At 44.1% G+C, this 16,303-nt stretch overlaps 1 protein-coding gene across 9 annotated transcripts in view; it reads left to right on the forward strand.

The window, feature by feature from the left end:
* Nucleotides 1-572: 572 nt before the first annotated feature.
* Nucleotides 573-16,303, forward strand: part of LOC147024721 (sister chromatid cohesion protein PDS5 homolog A-like) — a 197,904-nt gene continuing 182,173 nt past the window's right edge. For 2 of the 9 annotated variants that reach the window (XR_015059167.1, XR_015059166.1), the window contains exon 1: nucleotides 573-875. Coding sequence is in view for 5 of the 9 variants with exons in the window: in XM_085884895.1 (XP_085741021.1) it covers nucleotides 816-875 (60 nt within the window). In the remaining 4 variants the exon portion in view is untranslated. Of the gene's footprint in view, nucleotides 876-1,425; nucleotides 1,452-1,471; nucleotides 1,730-16,303 lie in introns of those variants that run through there. The other 7 variants (XM_085884890.1, XM_085884891.1, XM_085884895.1 and 4 more) reach the window with 6 other exon arrangements.

Below are 16,303 nucleotides of genomic sequence, written 5' to 3' on the forward strand. Positions count from 1 at the left end.
TCCAGTGTTTCTGTCCCCACGTTTTCCAGAACAGTGAGGTTTTTTTGAATTTTAAGCTGTAGGTAAGTTTTTGCTTCATGCACGCTTATTAGCGAACACAGTGAGCTTCATACTCAACGCGTGCACGTGAGAGAATAGAAAACAACAACAACAACACAATACCCCTGGCTATTTGGAATCTGTGTCGTTAGCTATGACCTTTTGCTTCTGGTTGTTGTTAAACGCTGTGCGGTGTATAAACACGATTGGGTTTTATTTCTATCTTGTGAATATTACTTAACGCGTGCACATGAGAGAATAGGAAACAACAACAACAACACAATACCCTGGCAATTGTGAATCCGTGTCGTTGGCTATGACCATTTTGCTTCCGTTTTTGTTTTGTTTTTGATTTTTTTTTGTTTCCGGTTTTTGTCATGGGGAATGATGCATGCCGGGAGATCATGACCGGAAGTGTTTATTTATTTCTTCAATTATTTTTTTCCCAAAGTTAATTTTAATAAAGATATCTCCCGGATCATCAAAAATATTTTTTAATCGTGATTTACATTCTTTGTTCGCTGATCCCGAATCCAGGCCGAAGTAACCGGAAATTGCGTCAAAATCATCAGCTGTGCGGCGCTTTCATGTACCACGGTATAGTTGGCAAGTATACAGTTGTGAACAAGTTATAGGTAAAGTCAGAAGCGAATGTAAGAAGAATTCTACGTTCGCTTCTCGGCTTTGCCTATTCCATATTATTTTTGTTATTTAAATAAATCCGGGTTATTTATTTTTGGCCATGTAGATCTGTCAGTTTCCTATACACCGCCAAAATGAGGGTATGCGTCAGAAGAACGTGTCGTTCGCTCGGAACAAGATCGTCCATCGGGAAGGTACTCTTGATTGTTATTTATAATTTTGCCTTCTCAAAACCACCCTCCCTCACCAATGGCTTCACCAACAACAAAATATCGTGAGAAACACAGCATTTAATATCATAAGTACTTAATATACGGATTTTATCGTGAGGATTTAATTTGTCAAGGGAGAAGAGTTCTCAGGCGGTGTATTTGGTACGTCTGCCGTTTCACCCGACAATGATAAACATAAATTAAATTTGCAATCGTCAAGTAAGAAAGCGTCGAACGATCATTGAATCTTTAAATGGCGCTTGAAATATAATATATTCGAAGAATCATTTCATTATGGTTAATAAAACATTTTCAAGGGCATATAATTATTTCCGTTTCTTTTTGGAAAATATATCGATTGTGGACTGTTAACGTTTCTGCATGGGTTTTTAAATAGCTGAGTGTTGTAATCGGTTCGTCGATGAATATGTTATTTAAAAAAAAACAAAAAACAAAAAACAACAGCAACAACAAAAAACCAACCAACCAACCACGCATTTTGTCCGTGCTCATACATTTTCCATCTTGGACACGTCACGTGACGTGACGTCACGTGTGGTAAAACAAAGGATTAATATTCGTCTTATAAACTTGATAACGACATGTAAATTAACAGTTTAATAATTATGTACGCGTTATAATGACGGATTTTCTGTGAAGCTCCAGAATATACAAAATATCTCCTTTTTAATATAATTGTGTCCAGCACGTTGAGGGCATCTCATCTCCCAGGCGACTCAACGGGAAACAGTAATATTATTTTGTGTCATGATGTCAGTTTCAACTTGAACCAGATTCTCTCGTTTAACTGCCGTTCAAAATATCCTGAGAACGTGGTACGTTGTCCAAGACAAGTCGACGTTTTTTTTTTGGTTTTTATTTTGGTTTTTATTTTTTATATTTTTCAGTGCTGTATCATGTATAATCTATAGGGTTGGTAAGAAAATATATAAATGCATCTTTTGTTTGTATACCCCTCTCAATTTACGTATTTTTGGCGTCTTACACTATTCGGAGTATATTGTTGGTAGAACGTTTAGAATGCCCCCACATGGTATCGTATTCTGTCCTGTACATACAGTCGGGCCCAAAAGTTTACATACACCAAGGTGACTTGCTGCATGATTGGCTTTCGAAAGGCCTAGAATGTTCTGAAATGGCCTTCTATCACTTGTGTTGTGTCCTCCACTCTCTGCTGTTTATAATTGTTATGTAATAGGCCAGCCCGTGCTCCCATGGCTGTATAAAGGGCCGAGGTTTCCTATTCAGGCCCTATTTCCACTTGAGCCAGCATGGGGAAGGCAAAAGTATACTCTCAAGACCTGAGGAAGAGCATTATCCAGTTGCACAAGTCAGAGACTTCTCCAGGAGCTATATCTAGGCAATTAGAAGTGCCACGGTCATCTTTCCAGACGATTGTGCGGAAGTATAGGGACCTAGGGACAACCAAAATCCTCCCAAGATCAGGCCGGAAGTCCAAGTTGACGCAATCGATGAGAGGGCATTGGTCAGAAAGGTGCACTTCAACCCCAAGACTACCAAGAATTGGAGGCTTCAGGGACGAAGGTGTCACTGTCCACCGTCCAGAGGGTCCTACACCGAAACTGACTAAGAGGCTGCAGAGCACAAAGGAAGCCCCTCCTTCAAAAACGCCACTGCAAAGCCAGGTTGAAATATGCAAGAAATAGTCTAGAAGCCAAAATCTGTAGCTAGCCTAGAAAATAGGTTCGCTGCTGATTTCATGTTAGAATGGTGCAACTGGTGTTTTTGAAGAGTCTAGGCATGACCAAGTCTAGTTCCACTTGTTGCCAAGTCTGCATCTGAATATTATGGCCGCCATGACAGTAATCAAAATGGCCGCCATCAGATTTAGTCTTTTTCTTACTGCAAATTGTACTAGCCAGAAATTTGTCATGATTGTGAAATACTATGTAATCTGACACGAGGAACACTATTTTGTGCTTTATTTTTGTACTGGATCACAACTTTTCACATAATTGACAACTTAAAGACGAAATTGAAAATGCACATACGAGCAACAAATGTGAAAAAGAAAATGTTTAGCACTATTGATGGAGATGGGTTTACAGTCAGTCAAAGGTTATTTCAACAGCTGTCAGATTCTTTCTAACACAAAATTACGTTGCTTTGCAGAAGAGAAAAGTGTTGTGAGAACACCCAAGTACAATTTTCAGAGCTATTGATCGGCTTGTACACTGAACGGGTTCCTACAAAGGGCTTTGCATCCACATGCTTTCATGCAAGGCAGTCCATTCCGTGTACATTTGCACCGTCGAGTTGAGCATGACCCACGGCATTTGCATGTCGTCAGTTCTACACAGTAAGCAGTAATAGGCTGTGCAGTCATGAGTCGCGGCTGAAATGTCTCGTTGCCATCTTTGACGACCTGTTCCCACCCACAGTTCTCAGGTGCAGGTAGATGTGGTTCAGATTCCAAGGCTCTTCTCCACACAAAAGTCTGGTAGTGCGCTCGCTTGATGTGTAGAATCAGAGCATCGCGAGTTGGAGGCAGATTTTCAATAGCTTTGGTCAGACTGAGAAACAGATCACATCTTACTCGCTGAATTGAGTTATCTTGGCCATGAGGGTCATAAAGCCTGCAGACAAATGACTCGGCATCTGCAATCACACTCTCATCAGGAATTTCCTCTTTGCCTAGGTTATTCAACAGGTGGGAGTTGTTTTGAAAGACAGCCCATGCAGAGCGCTTCGCAATTCCAGCAAACTGGCTTGTGCTGTCTGAACCTGTCACTGCATGAAATGCCAGAAGTGACTCCCTCTGCGAATCTGGGATATTGATGGAGTCAATGGGAATGTAGTGTTGCTTTTTGGGTGTCCCTGCATTCATCCAGAGAAAGGGACTGAGATGCGGCTGATAGGCAACAAGGAGAATGAGGACATCAGTGTCCCGGCTAACAACAACAGTTTGCATGTACCCCTGTTCATATGCTTCCTTGGCATGGAGAAGAATGCGAGTATCAGCCTCTTCGTGCTCAGGAGATGACAAGTGTGAGACATCTCTCCCTGACGACGTCCACACTTTTGCAGGATCTGTGAAGCCTCCATTCAGTACCAGCTCCTGTTCGTGATTCTGGAACTTGTTTGCAAACTCTGTGCATAGAAAATTTGCTAAGCGAGCTTTGTTTTCATCGAGGCAGATGAGTGTATTCCATTGCCCCATGGACTGGCTTCTTGTTTGCACGTCTCTTCTGATTGCTTTCTTGCCCCGTATCCTCTGACTTCGAGCTGTTGATTTGATCGTTTTCTTCCTATACTGATCAAAGGCAAGATCAACCCTGGAGCAATAGTTGGAAAAAACATGACTAATATGATCTGCAACAGAATCTGCCCATTCACCAAGCGTTTTAGCATTCATCCTGTTCCCGAGTGCCTGGATCAGTGCCATGCCATCGATGATAGTGCATGTCGATAACGGTTCTGGAGCAACGTTTGGCAAGCCTTGCTGGAGAATCTTGCCAAGGTCAGCTTTGTTCAGAGGTAGACGTAATCTGCCATTAGGCATTGCCAATGACAGAGGAACTGCGCATATCTCTTGCTCCAGCATTTTGTTCATGTCAACGTCTCGGCCTGCCTGCATTGCTGTCACCACACGTGACAGAAGTTTTCTGTCTGCCTTTAATGTGACCATTTTTTCCTTTCCCACTTTGACTTCAACAGTGTACATGCTCTCAAAAGTGTGCAGATTCTTAGACTTGATTCTGTCATGAAACCTTGTTGTCTTATTGATCAACCGGTCCTCCACGAAGTCTATGACGAGCTGCTTTCCAGTGATTTCAGCATTCAAGAGATCACTTGTCACAACATCACTGGCAATGTCCCCTGTCGTAATTGAGACTAATTCTGGGGAAGTGCGATCAAATGGATTGTGGGTCTTGAATAGGTCAATGAGCTTTAGCACATACTCTTGGTCTTGGATCATTCTCTTGGGACCGAAATCTTTATGCGCACAGTTATGCTCATCATCGTCGTCTTCCTCACTGCCAGCGAGTGTGAACATGTTTTTTGTGTCTCTGGTAAGCTGAGCTCTTTCGTTGAAAGAGAGAGCCCATCTGTCACGGGCGGAGTCTGTTTTTGTTATTCCAACCAAACCTCCAGCTACTTTGCCGGCTTTGTTCACATGTTAAATTGCCTGGTCATCAGGTATTTCATTGAACTTCTGCTTTGTTTCTTTTGTGACAAAGTCTCCTGCAAGGAAACCTCTGTGCACTTCTGGAGCTGTTGTCGGCAACATGTGCATGTCAGCAAGGAAGACAGCTCCCCAGCGAGAGTAATGGAAATGATCAAATGCTGCAAACCAGGGAAGCATTTCAGCAAATGATGTCAGGAACAGGATCCAGTCTCCTTCACGAAGAGCATGTGTGAACCTCAAGAGGATTGAGATCAACTTCATGTATGTTCTCCAGAATCTAAAGGTGGCATTTTCTGAACAAGTAGCTTCAAACTCTTGAAACAGGACCTGCACCTCTTCCACCTCAGACAAAAGTTCTCCAAAAGAGGAATTCATTCCTCTATCATCTTTGTTGGCAAAGGCATCTGAAACTCTTCCAGCTGCACCTTTCAAGTCATCCCGGATGAGCTTGTCATTTTCTTTGGCCCATGCTGTGAAGCATGCCCAGAGAACGGACCAAAGTGCCTCTAAAGTCAACTTGTGAACGCGGATGACACTGTTCCACCCTTTCCCTTTGATTACTTGTTCACATGCCTTTCCACCAAGGACTCCACTTTCCATCCAAATGTTCTCCAGGCCTGACGAATCCATGTACTGTCCGAGTACTTTCGTGAAATTCAATTGGATATGAAATCCTCCAAGCATGATGACCAGATCCTGACAGCCGTTCTTATCCCATTTCAGCATCTTTGCTTTGCAGTAAAGCTGTTCATCAAAAGTGATGACAGTGTACTTCTCCCCAATCTTCTTTGTCATTGCCTGGCATTTCTGTAGAACCGTCCACAGCGTGTCAAAGTCATGTGCTGGGGCATTCAGAATCGGCATTGGCCCGATGACTGTCACTGGTGGCTCAACTGTGGACATCTTCTGGTTAAAGCCACTCCAGCCTGGAACGGCCTGATTATTTTGTTGATGCAATCTGGCCAAGATCCAGGCAAGCTCCTGAGTGTTGGCTGCTTTGATTTTCTGTTCAACGGGGTGAGTACCATGTATGCTGCAGTGGTTCAGACAAAACAGGTCTGGCATCAAGTTGGTCATATTGGCCTCTTGGACGCTTGTCATTTCAGGAGGGGCACTGAGAACTTTGGAGCGGCCAGGTTTAATCTGAATGTCCATCACTGGCTCTTGTTCTCCCTTGCGTCTGAGGGCCACACACTGACTTGCATGAAAAGTGCCAGACCCAGTCAGCGTCTCCTCAATTATGTCAATGTTGTCATTAGAATATCTCAAATATCCTGTGGTAGTTGGGATGTTGAGAAAGTTCCTTGGGATCATGACATTTCCATTATCTCGGAAGCATTGTATAACATCATTGGCAATTGCTGTGTCAATGCGCCTCACTGTATCGTACCCAACTGTGTGTGCAGCTGCATGAAAAAGATTGACAAGCTCTTTTGAGCGTGTAGCCTGGTGAAGAGCAAGGCCAAGGCCCAGGTGTTTGGGGGTCAGTTTTTTGCCTCCTGAAGCCACATGAATAATGTCTTGGCAGATGCTCAGAACTTTGTTCTTGGTATCTGTCTCATCCGCTTCTTCATTGTCCATCTTGTCAGTGCTGTCACTACCACAAAGAAGCTTTACAAGCATGTACAGGGTTTCAGGTACAATTCGCTCTGCATTTTCTGTGTTCAGTCCACCGATAATGCTATGCCCTGGAGAGTGTTTTACGTCACTGTAAATCTTTATGCCCACTCTGAAGATCCAGCTAAGGATTTCGTTCTCATGATGAGGCAGACTGCACTGGGCCAATTAATCTTCTTCAGAACTTTCACCTTCTTCAGATAAATCATTCACGGCGGTTCTCATGGCAAACTTTGTCACAGTTGAGGACGCAACTATAAGGGGTTTTGTGACATCCAATGGCTGCACGAATGTCACCTTGTCACTACCAAAGTGAACCTCCACTTTCTGCTTGAAATTGTAGCTTTTGTAGGCTCCAGCCTCAATTCCAAAATCATTCAATAACAGCATGCTGTAGTGTTCCCAGATGTTTTTCAGGGTAAACACATGTCCCTTCTGCAGCTCTTTCTCAAGCTGGTTCATCACATTTCTGAAACAGATGCTTTCAGGAGACTGGTTTTTCTCTCCACTCTCCTTTTTATACTTTCTGCGAAAAGAAACATAACACTTGAGGTGATATTTACCTTCAGCTGCCATCAAGTCTGAAACACCTGCAAACCTGTGACGCATGGTGGGGTCAAATTGGGCCAAACTAAGCATCCTGGATGATGTGTGATCAAATTCAACATTTGTCAGGACACCAGCTTTTCCAGGAATGTCAGTCTGGCAGAAAGCGCATTTTGACCAATCCATAGCGCTGTGCGCGGATCTTAGTGACTTTGGGACATGGTATTTCTCTGAGGAACCTGATGTTGTGGGTATCTCTTCTGCGTAAGTCACAGATTGTGGCTGAATCCTTGACTTCAGTCTGTCTATTTTTTGTGCGTGAGTAAAGTCACTATAGCAGAATTTGTGCCATTGAATCTTTTCGACGTGCTCCAGTACAAAATATTTTCTGATTCTTGAGAATGAGTCAACATATTTAGCGTCATTATATTTCTCTCTTTCTTTGCAACATTCAGCTACAGTTTTCACACCAACGATTGTAGTCTTTCGAAGTGGCGTTGACTTGCTAGTTTTTGAACTGTCTTGGCAAATAAAGCATTTATTCCAGTCTACATGCTCTTCTTCTTCTCGATCCCTTGAACCCCCTGTGAGAAATCTTGCGGCTTTCATTTTTCAGTTAGTCCTGGGTAACAGAAAAACACACAGTTATGTAGTTTAGGTTCATTTTATAGCAAAGTTGTAAAATTCATTGATTGTGGTTTGTATAATCAGACATTCTAATTCGAGCCTGAACATTTCTTTAAAAATAATATAGTGAAAAACAAGTCATATTATTTTTAGAAAATGGATGGAGCAATGTTTTTTTCTATACTCCCATCAGCTCAGGCATGCTCAAAAACATGGAAATCGACCCTAATTTTGTAATTTCATGTCAATTTGCGGCTGAAATATGACGAAAAGTGTATTTAATGGCGACCATTTTGTAAACTGTCATGGCGGCCATACTATCCATATCCAGAGTTGGCAACAAGTTGATTCACGTTTCTGTGTGTCTGGACAGTCAATTTACACCTGTTGCACTATTCAAACACGGAATCAGCAGGGTCGTACACTATTCTGCATTGGGCCTCCTGACTAAAAGCACAAGGGCAAAGATGGAGGCTTCTGGCGGAGTGTCATTTGGTCTGATGAAACCAAGCTGGAACTTTTCGGTCACAATGACCAACAGTACATCTGGCGAGAGAAGGGAGAGGCCTTCAAACCGAAGAACACAATACCCACGGTGAAGCATGGTGGTGGCAGCATCATGCTATGGGGATGTTTTGCTGGTGGTGGTCCAGGAGCACTGTATAAGATAGATGGCACCATGAAGAAGGAAGACTACTTGGAAATTCTCCAAGGGAACCTGAAGCAGTCCGCTCGAAAGCTGAACCTCAGACGTCGCTGGACCTTCCAACATGACAATGACCCAAAGTATACTTCCAAGTTTGTTGCTGGATAGCTTCAGCAGAGCAAGCTTGATGTTTTGGAATGGCCAGCTCAAAGCCCGGACTTAAATCCAATAGAGAATCTGTGGACGGAATTGAAAAAGAGAGTGCAAAAGAGGAAACCCACCAATTTGAGTGAACTCTACCAACAGTGTCAAGAAGAATGGTTTGAAAATACCTTCAGAGAATTGAAAGAAGCTGATTGATGGTTATCCTGCAAGACTGAAGTTCTAAAGGTTAAAGGCTATGCAACAAAGTATTAGACAATATTAGAGTGTGCTGGATGTAAACTTTTGACCCGCTATTTTTGTCACATTATAAATTAAACTGTGAATATAATCATCCAAAGTACAAAAGTTGCAGAAACCTTTGATAGAAATAAGGGAGAATGGTTGAAATTGTTCTCGGAATGGAAAGAATTATGATTATTGTGGAGAAAAGAGATATAAATGGAAGTCAACTGTATTCTGTTCAAGTGTATGCAAACTTTTGGGCCCGACTGTACATACATGTGCATGTTTTGGAATGGCCAGCTATTTTATGCCAATAAATAAATAAATAAAAATACAAAAAAAAAAAAAGAAAGAATATATATATATATATTGTTGCGGTATTCGTGCCCGCCGGCGTGCTGACGGCCACGTAACTCGAATCGCGGCACGTCGCCCACCGGACGGACAATCCAGTCGTGACCCTCTCGGACTAACGCCGGGAACCAGTCACGGGTGGACCTTTCGGTCTCACCGCGATCGAGCCAATCAGCCCCCGCGTGAGATAGGGTTGCTCGCCGAATTCGACCTACCTAAGTACCCACGCGGAGGGTAGACCGGGCGATCGCACCTCGCCGCAGGTCGACTTCGGACACGGGCCACTTAAGCGACCCGTTCCGTACTATCAGAATAACCGAGCGGTGTTATCGTCGACCTCGACGGTTCGATTAATTATCGGGCGTATTCAGCCCACTACCAACCCTTTACGTGAAGCAAGATGAGGATTCAAAGAAAGAAATGACGAAGCGAAGCGGGAAACAGTTCAACAATAAAGCACATTTATTCGCGGCACACGGGAGCACACATATACAATTCCACCAAATGCACACAGAAAAGACACAATGTAATTTACACAAAAAGCAAATGTAAAAGCGAAAACACAATGCAGAGCTAATACCGACTACCGAGCACACGGCAACACTTATACAATTTTACTTCACAGACGGCGCCGACAACACATACCCAAAACCAAGGAAAGAATACCCTCAAGGATGAGGCGGGCCTGAGGCCGAGACCGGGTCGCGCCTACCCGTCTGGTGATGAGACACGGAGCGGCGATGGCGCCTCAACTCCGCGGGCCTCGCGGACAGTGTCTGGTAGGGGGTGGGAAAGGGGCCCCCTTGGTCGCACTATCTCAGCGCGGGGGGAAACAGGAGGGGGTTGCTGATGCTCGGGGTATAGAGGATTTTTATTATCCCGCGACGAGCGTCTCCACCTCGGCCAGGTCGCGCTGTCGGCCTCCCTGGGGTGCAGCTCCCGACGCGAGCACCCCCTCGTCTGGTGTCGCTGCCTTTCCACAGCTCCGTCCCCTCCGTTCCGACTCCAACGCACACGACGACCAGCTCCTTCCACCGCCCGCGAAGTCTTGACTCTCTGTTTCCGACTCTCCTACTCTCCTACTCTCCGCCTCTGGACTCTCCTACTCTCCGCCTCTGGACTCTCTGGACTGACGAACACGGTCCTTTTATCAGCCCCGTAGCTTCGCCCTCTCATCTTTGACCCCCTCCCTTCGACCTTTCACCTCGCTCCCCATTGGCCCGAGAAAAAGTGGGCGTGAAGGCTTTTTGATCCATAAATTTGCATATATCGATCGCCCTGGGGGCGGGGCCAATTCGCCCCTCGCTCACCGATTGGACGGCAAAAAGTGGGCGTGTGTCGTTTTTGATCCGTTTTTGAAGCACAAAATCCGTGATTTTGTACACGCTGTTCGGCGCGCGCCCTGCACGAGTCCAACACCGGTACCCACAGCGGGGCAAGAACGGTGGCGATGCGACGGTTGCGAGGTGTGACGGGAAGGTCGTGGCGGTTGTGGTGAAGCGGCGTTGTGGTTGGTGGTTGATGTTGTGGTTGTGGTGGTAATCATGGCGGTTGGTCCAAAATAAAGATAGCAAAAGAAAAACGGCTATCCTGAAGAGTCGCAGCACGCATAAATGACATGTATTCCCACTAGACAACGGGTTCGGGCCTAACTACACATGTACTTACCGAGATACCTCACCTAAGGGACCTGAATGGTGGTTTGTGAATTTGGTAACCACAACAATATATATATATATATATATATATATATATATATATATATATATATATATATATATATATATATATATATATATATATATATATATATATATATATATATATATATATATACACAGAGTTGTGGTTCTGCAAAACCATCGCTCCTCAAGGCAAATGCACACAACATATAGCTGTCCCCAGTCAGTTCTTTCAATCGTATTTGTTTTAGTTGGCCCTTCCATCATGTCTCGTGGGTATATGGGAAAAGTGCATCTGACCTCTCCTTCATGCAAGTATGCACACCACAGACCGCACGTGAACAGAGAGCTTCGTTTGCATATGCCGCCAAAACCCCATTCAAACTGCATGCCATTCCCCAATGGACACTTTGATTCAACCTTCTCCGTCCTCGAACCACAACGCTGCAACTTTCATACGACCATCACACGCCTTCTGAAAAATCCCCACAATAACCTACTCTCAATCTCTTCACCACAACCATTACAAATGCTTCAACCTCCTCACCACAAACTCCACAGCGCTTCACCCACCTCACCACGCCACTAAGAAATGCCACAGCCACAGTCGGAACTCCAGGCGCTCACCGTTGTCCTTCAGGGATATCGCGGAACAATGGACATTACCCACCATTATGGATGCTTGAGGTCAGTAAAGATTGGCACGTGGCTCGGAGCACAAGAATGCGCTGGGGTCCATTCCACATTGTCTAGATAGCCCTGACGCTTCGCTAAATAGCGACCCTCATTTTGTGCCGAGTGCACGTTCATGGTCAGAAAGTGCTCCCAAAAACCTGCACCCCATGTTGATCTTGGAGCTGCATCGCATCACTGAGTTCATGGGTGAATGAAGCCATTTTCGGCTTCACAGCCTCACAGGGGCAGGGATACTTCTTGGGAAAGTGTCTGTGCATGAATGTGGTTGCTGGGGAATGCCTACAGAGTGTTTTGATCTGAATTTGGGCTCCTTTCCCCAACATCAATAAAATAGCTGTGCAAGGATCATCTGAGACACAGTCCGCCACAGTCAGTCAGTCTTGAGTCAGCCTTTGCCGGTCAGTATCCATGCAGTCAGTCTCCGTGCCTTGGTCATTTACAAGAGGGAAGAAAATATTTGGGTGCAAGGTGGCTGCTTCTGAGTGCAGAGGGCTGGATGAGGAGGAGGTTCTCGACCTGAACAGCGGCGCGAGGGGAAAGGCGAAGCAGAGCGCTGAGCGGGCGGAATGCCAGACCGACAATAGACAGTTATTACACATACAGGCTTTCTCACACACCATGATAGGCTATCACTTTACATATTCTGTCTCTCCAATCTGCTGTATCATCTGCTGTGGATGCACAAGAGCTAAAAGAGTAACTACAGATACGCGCCTCTTCATGTTTCCTCTTATGCAACCCACCTGCACTTCATTGCATCTCATTTTGCATCTCCTCACACACCAGAAACACCTCCAGTTTTCTTCCCTCTTGCTCCCCTCCTAAACGACTGGGAAGCGTGGGCTCATTGCCCACGCCAGGTACCACAGAAGTCGTTCACACCTCGTACTTTCTCTCATCTTTCTCACTGTTCTAATTTCCTCGGGTGTGTGTGTCTGATGGTACCTGTAATGCTTGTGTAGGATAAGATTGTATAACTTTGTCTCGGGTTAGCTCTGCAGTGTGTCTTCTTCATAAATATTTGTATTTCTTTTGAAAATGGTATTGATCCTTGCTGTACATATTGCTGTGATTAAAACCCTATATTGTCCACATGCTTTTTTCCCTTACCCTCCACGAAGTGAAGGCTCGCTGGGCTGGTTACTTTGAGCAGCTGTACCAGGCTGATCCACCACTTGTCGAGTTGGATGTCAGGGGTGTTACTATCCCAATTGCTGACTCTCCAATCAACTGTGATTCACCTGTGTTTGTGGAAACAGACTGTGGTGAACCGGGTGAAATGGGGTAAACCTCCTGGGATCTGTGCCATCCATGCTGAACTTGTCAAGGCTGGTGGATATGCCCTACTCATGTCATTGCATGCAGTTCTGTGCTCTGCAAGGAACACAGGCATCATCCCAACTGACTGAAAAAGGGACCTTGTTGTCCCTCTCTGGAAATGGAAGGGTAATCACGAGGACTGCAACAACTACTGAGGGGTTACGCTGCTCTCAGTGCCGGGCAAGGTCTTTGCTCAAATAATCCTTGATCGCGTTTGCCACCATCTGCTTGAGCACCAGTGCCCAAAGCAGTCAGGCTTTACACCAAAGATGTCAACGATTGACCGCATCCTTACCCTTCGGGCCCTCACCAAACACAGACGAGAGTTTTGGCAGGGGCTGCTTGCAGCCTATGTTGATCTCTGCAAAGTGTTTGATTCAGTGAATTGGGATGCCCTCTGGAGGATTTTTGGTCTTCATGGGGTGCCACCAAAACTGATAAATCTGATGTTTGACTATACTTTGGAACTAAGAGTGCTGTGAGATGTGGTGATACCTTCTCCAACATATTTCCAGTTGTTACTGGAGTTCATCAGGGGTGTGTACTGGCCCCCACACTTTTCAGTGCTTGTTTGGACTGGATTCTGAGGAGGATGCTGGAGAGATCAAGCTGCGGTGCATCGTTTGGGAATGTCAAGATCTCTGACCTTGATTTCGCAGATAACGAAGTCATCTATGCGGAGACTCTCAATATTGTTTTGGGGGCCCTCGAGGTTCTAATTGAGGAGTCAGAGCCGCTGGGATTACAGGTTTCCTAGGTCAAAACTAAGATCCATACTTTCAGTGACATCTTGGATGCTGCTATCTTGTCTTATCTGTACCTTTTTGTGGTGAGGATGTTGAGGTCATGTTGAGATTCATTTGCTTTGGCAGTGATATTCATGTCTCTGCTGGCTGTGAGCCAGAGGTCATTAAACGTCTGGATCAGGCCTGGGAAGTCATGGATTCACTGGCTCACGGGGTGTAGTGCTGTCAGTGCCTGTGCAGGAGGATGAATGTCCGAGTCTTTCGGTCCTTGGTGCTTCCAGTCTTGCTCTTTGGATGTGCGACTTGGACCCTGACCAGGGGTCTGAGATGGAGACTTAATTCCTTTGGTACCAGGTCTCTTCGGAGAATCCTTGGCTATCGCTGGTCGGATTTTGTGTCAAATGAGCGGTTGCTGAGAGAGACTCAAATGAGATTTGTTTCCTGCATCATCCGTGAGCAGATATATGGACATATGGCTCGTTTTCCTGACGCTGATCCTGCTCACCAGATTCTTTCAGCAAGGGAGCCTCATGAGTGGAGGTGGCCAATGTGCTGACCACGTGCCTCACGGTTGTAGCAGGTTGATCGCCATCTCAAGAAGCTGAGGATGGGCCAGGCATCTGCCAAGAGGATGGCTCGATGGAAGCCCCTGGAGTTCCGGCAGAAAGTGGACATAGTGATGCACTGCTCCGGCGCATGCTTCCATTCCTGATACCTGATATGCTAAAGGCATGGCTTGCATTTTGACAGGGCCGATCGGCCTCGCTCCCGTGATCGACCCGGTGGTCGATTTTCAGGGGGTCTTTTTATCGGCCCCGTAAAATTAAGCTGTGAAATTTTTTTTTTAAAAAGCTAAGATTACCTGTATGGCAAAACAAAACACCTTTGTTCAACACCATTGGTTTCCTTTTGGATGCGAGAAACGGACAATGACATCGTTGAAGCCATCTCCACAGATGAGAATACTGTTGTGTTGGACTTATCTTCAGGTAGCTCAAGGGATGAATCTCTTTCACAATTATCTGATGAGTCTGATGATAATGACTTTTGGGGGTTTCTGCCTGAAGATTTACATCAATACTAAACCTACTAAAGTTAATTAGTATTTGGCAGAATGTACTGAACACATGTATCTGTTATGTTATTGGACTGGAGAGAGATACTTGCAGATAAATTAGTTTTGTTGAGACAGAAATGAATTAATAAACTCATTAAATTTGCGACTGTTCAGATTTTTGTTTTTGGTCATTCAGCTTTGCAGCGAATAAACTTTTAAATTTGTTACGAGAATAAATCTTTTGACATTATTACTATGTTACTGGTGGATCCAGGTGTGGACATTCAAGTACAACCTACATGACGAGGTAATGGCAGTGAAAAGGCAAGATTTATCCCCATGTATATGTTGAACACAGTGGGCTAGTCCAAGGGGAGAAATGGGTTGGACTTGTGTACGTAATACTTGAATGCTCCCAGTTCAATGGCATACGTGTAATGTATTGCACCGGCACATCATTCATGCAAATTGTCAGAACATTTGTCATTACAGGTAATAATCCACAACAACAAAGACAACTTAGTTGTAGTACTTTTTAATGAAAAGGATTGTGGGAAAGTACTGTGATTGAGCAGAAAGTTCTGTTTCTCAGAACTTTGTGTTTGGCCCCAAGAAGGGCCGTTTAAGGTACATTTTGAAATTACATAGTTAGGATTAGGCTCAGTTTATTCAGATTCATTGGGAGTTCAGTTTGTACAGACATTCGTCAATTTGGACCACATGTTAAAACAATTTACAAAAACTAATTCACAACATTTTGAAGCAATTTTAAAATCAGCCCCATGGGCAAAAATCAGCCCCCTCACCCCACATGACGAGGCCGATTTATCAGCCCCGTCCGATTTTGAAAATGCAAGGCCTGCAAAAGGTCAACATTGGCTAAAGTTCAACAACTTAAGTGCACTCTCTAAAAGCCACAATTTTCATCTGATTGACTTGAAATTTGAACAGGACTTGCATATCATGTCAATTAATTCAACCACCATTTATTGTTAAGGTCCAAAAGGTCAACACAGACCTAATTTCTAAAATTGATCGATAGGGCCAAAAACTAAATATATGTAAGTATATATATATATATATATATATATATATATATATATATATATATATATATATATATATATATATATATATATATATATATATATATATATATATATCATTAAATCTTAAAATGTTGTTGACAAGTTATGACAAAAGTAGGTCGGTTTGAGTTGGTTAGGTGACAACAACAAGCCAATGCGATTTTGGTTCAGATCCAGTCTATCAATGGGATACAAAACATAAACTGTTCAGCCTGGCAGAGGTAAGCGCTGTTCCGAATGCTGTTCTACTTCGTTCTGTTTTGCCAAGTGTCATTCTTTGAGTGATTTTTTTTTTATTTCTTTGTCTGTTTGTTTGTCTGCCTGTCTCTGTGAGCAGGATATCTCAAAAATGTTATGGACAGATTCAAACAAAATTTGGTGGACAGGTTGGGTGTGTGACAAGGACAATTTGATTGGATTTTTTTTATTTGAAGATCCGTACCTGGATGTGAGAATTTTTTAAAAAAGTGATT

Source organism: Eptatretus burgeri, chromosome 6 (assembly GCF_056783735.1).
Source record: "Eptatretus burgeri isolate ZD-2024b chromosome 6, Ebu_testis_v1, whole genome shotgun sequence".
Classification (NCBI taxonomy): Eukaryota; Metazoa; Chordata; class Myxini; order Myxiniformes; family Myxinidae; genus Eptatretus; species Eptatretus burgeri.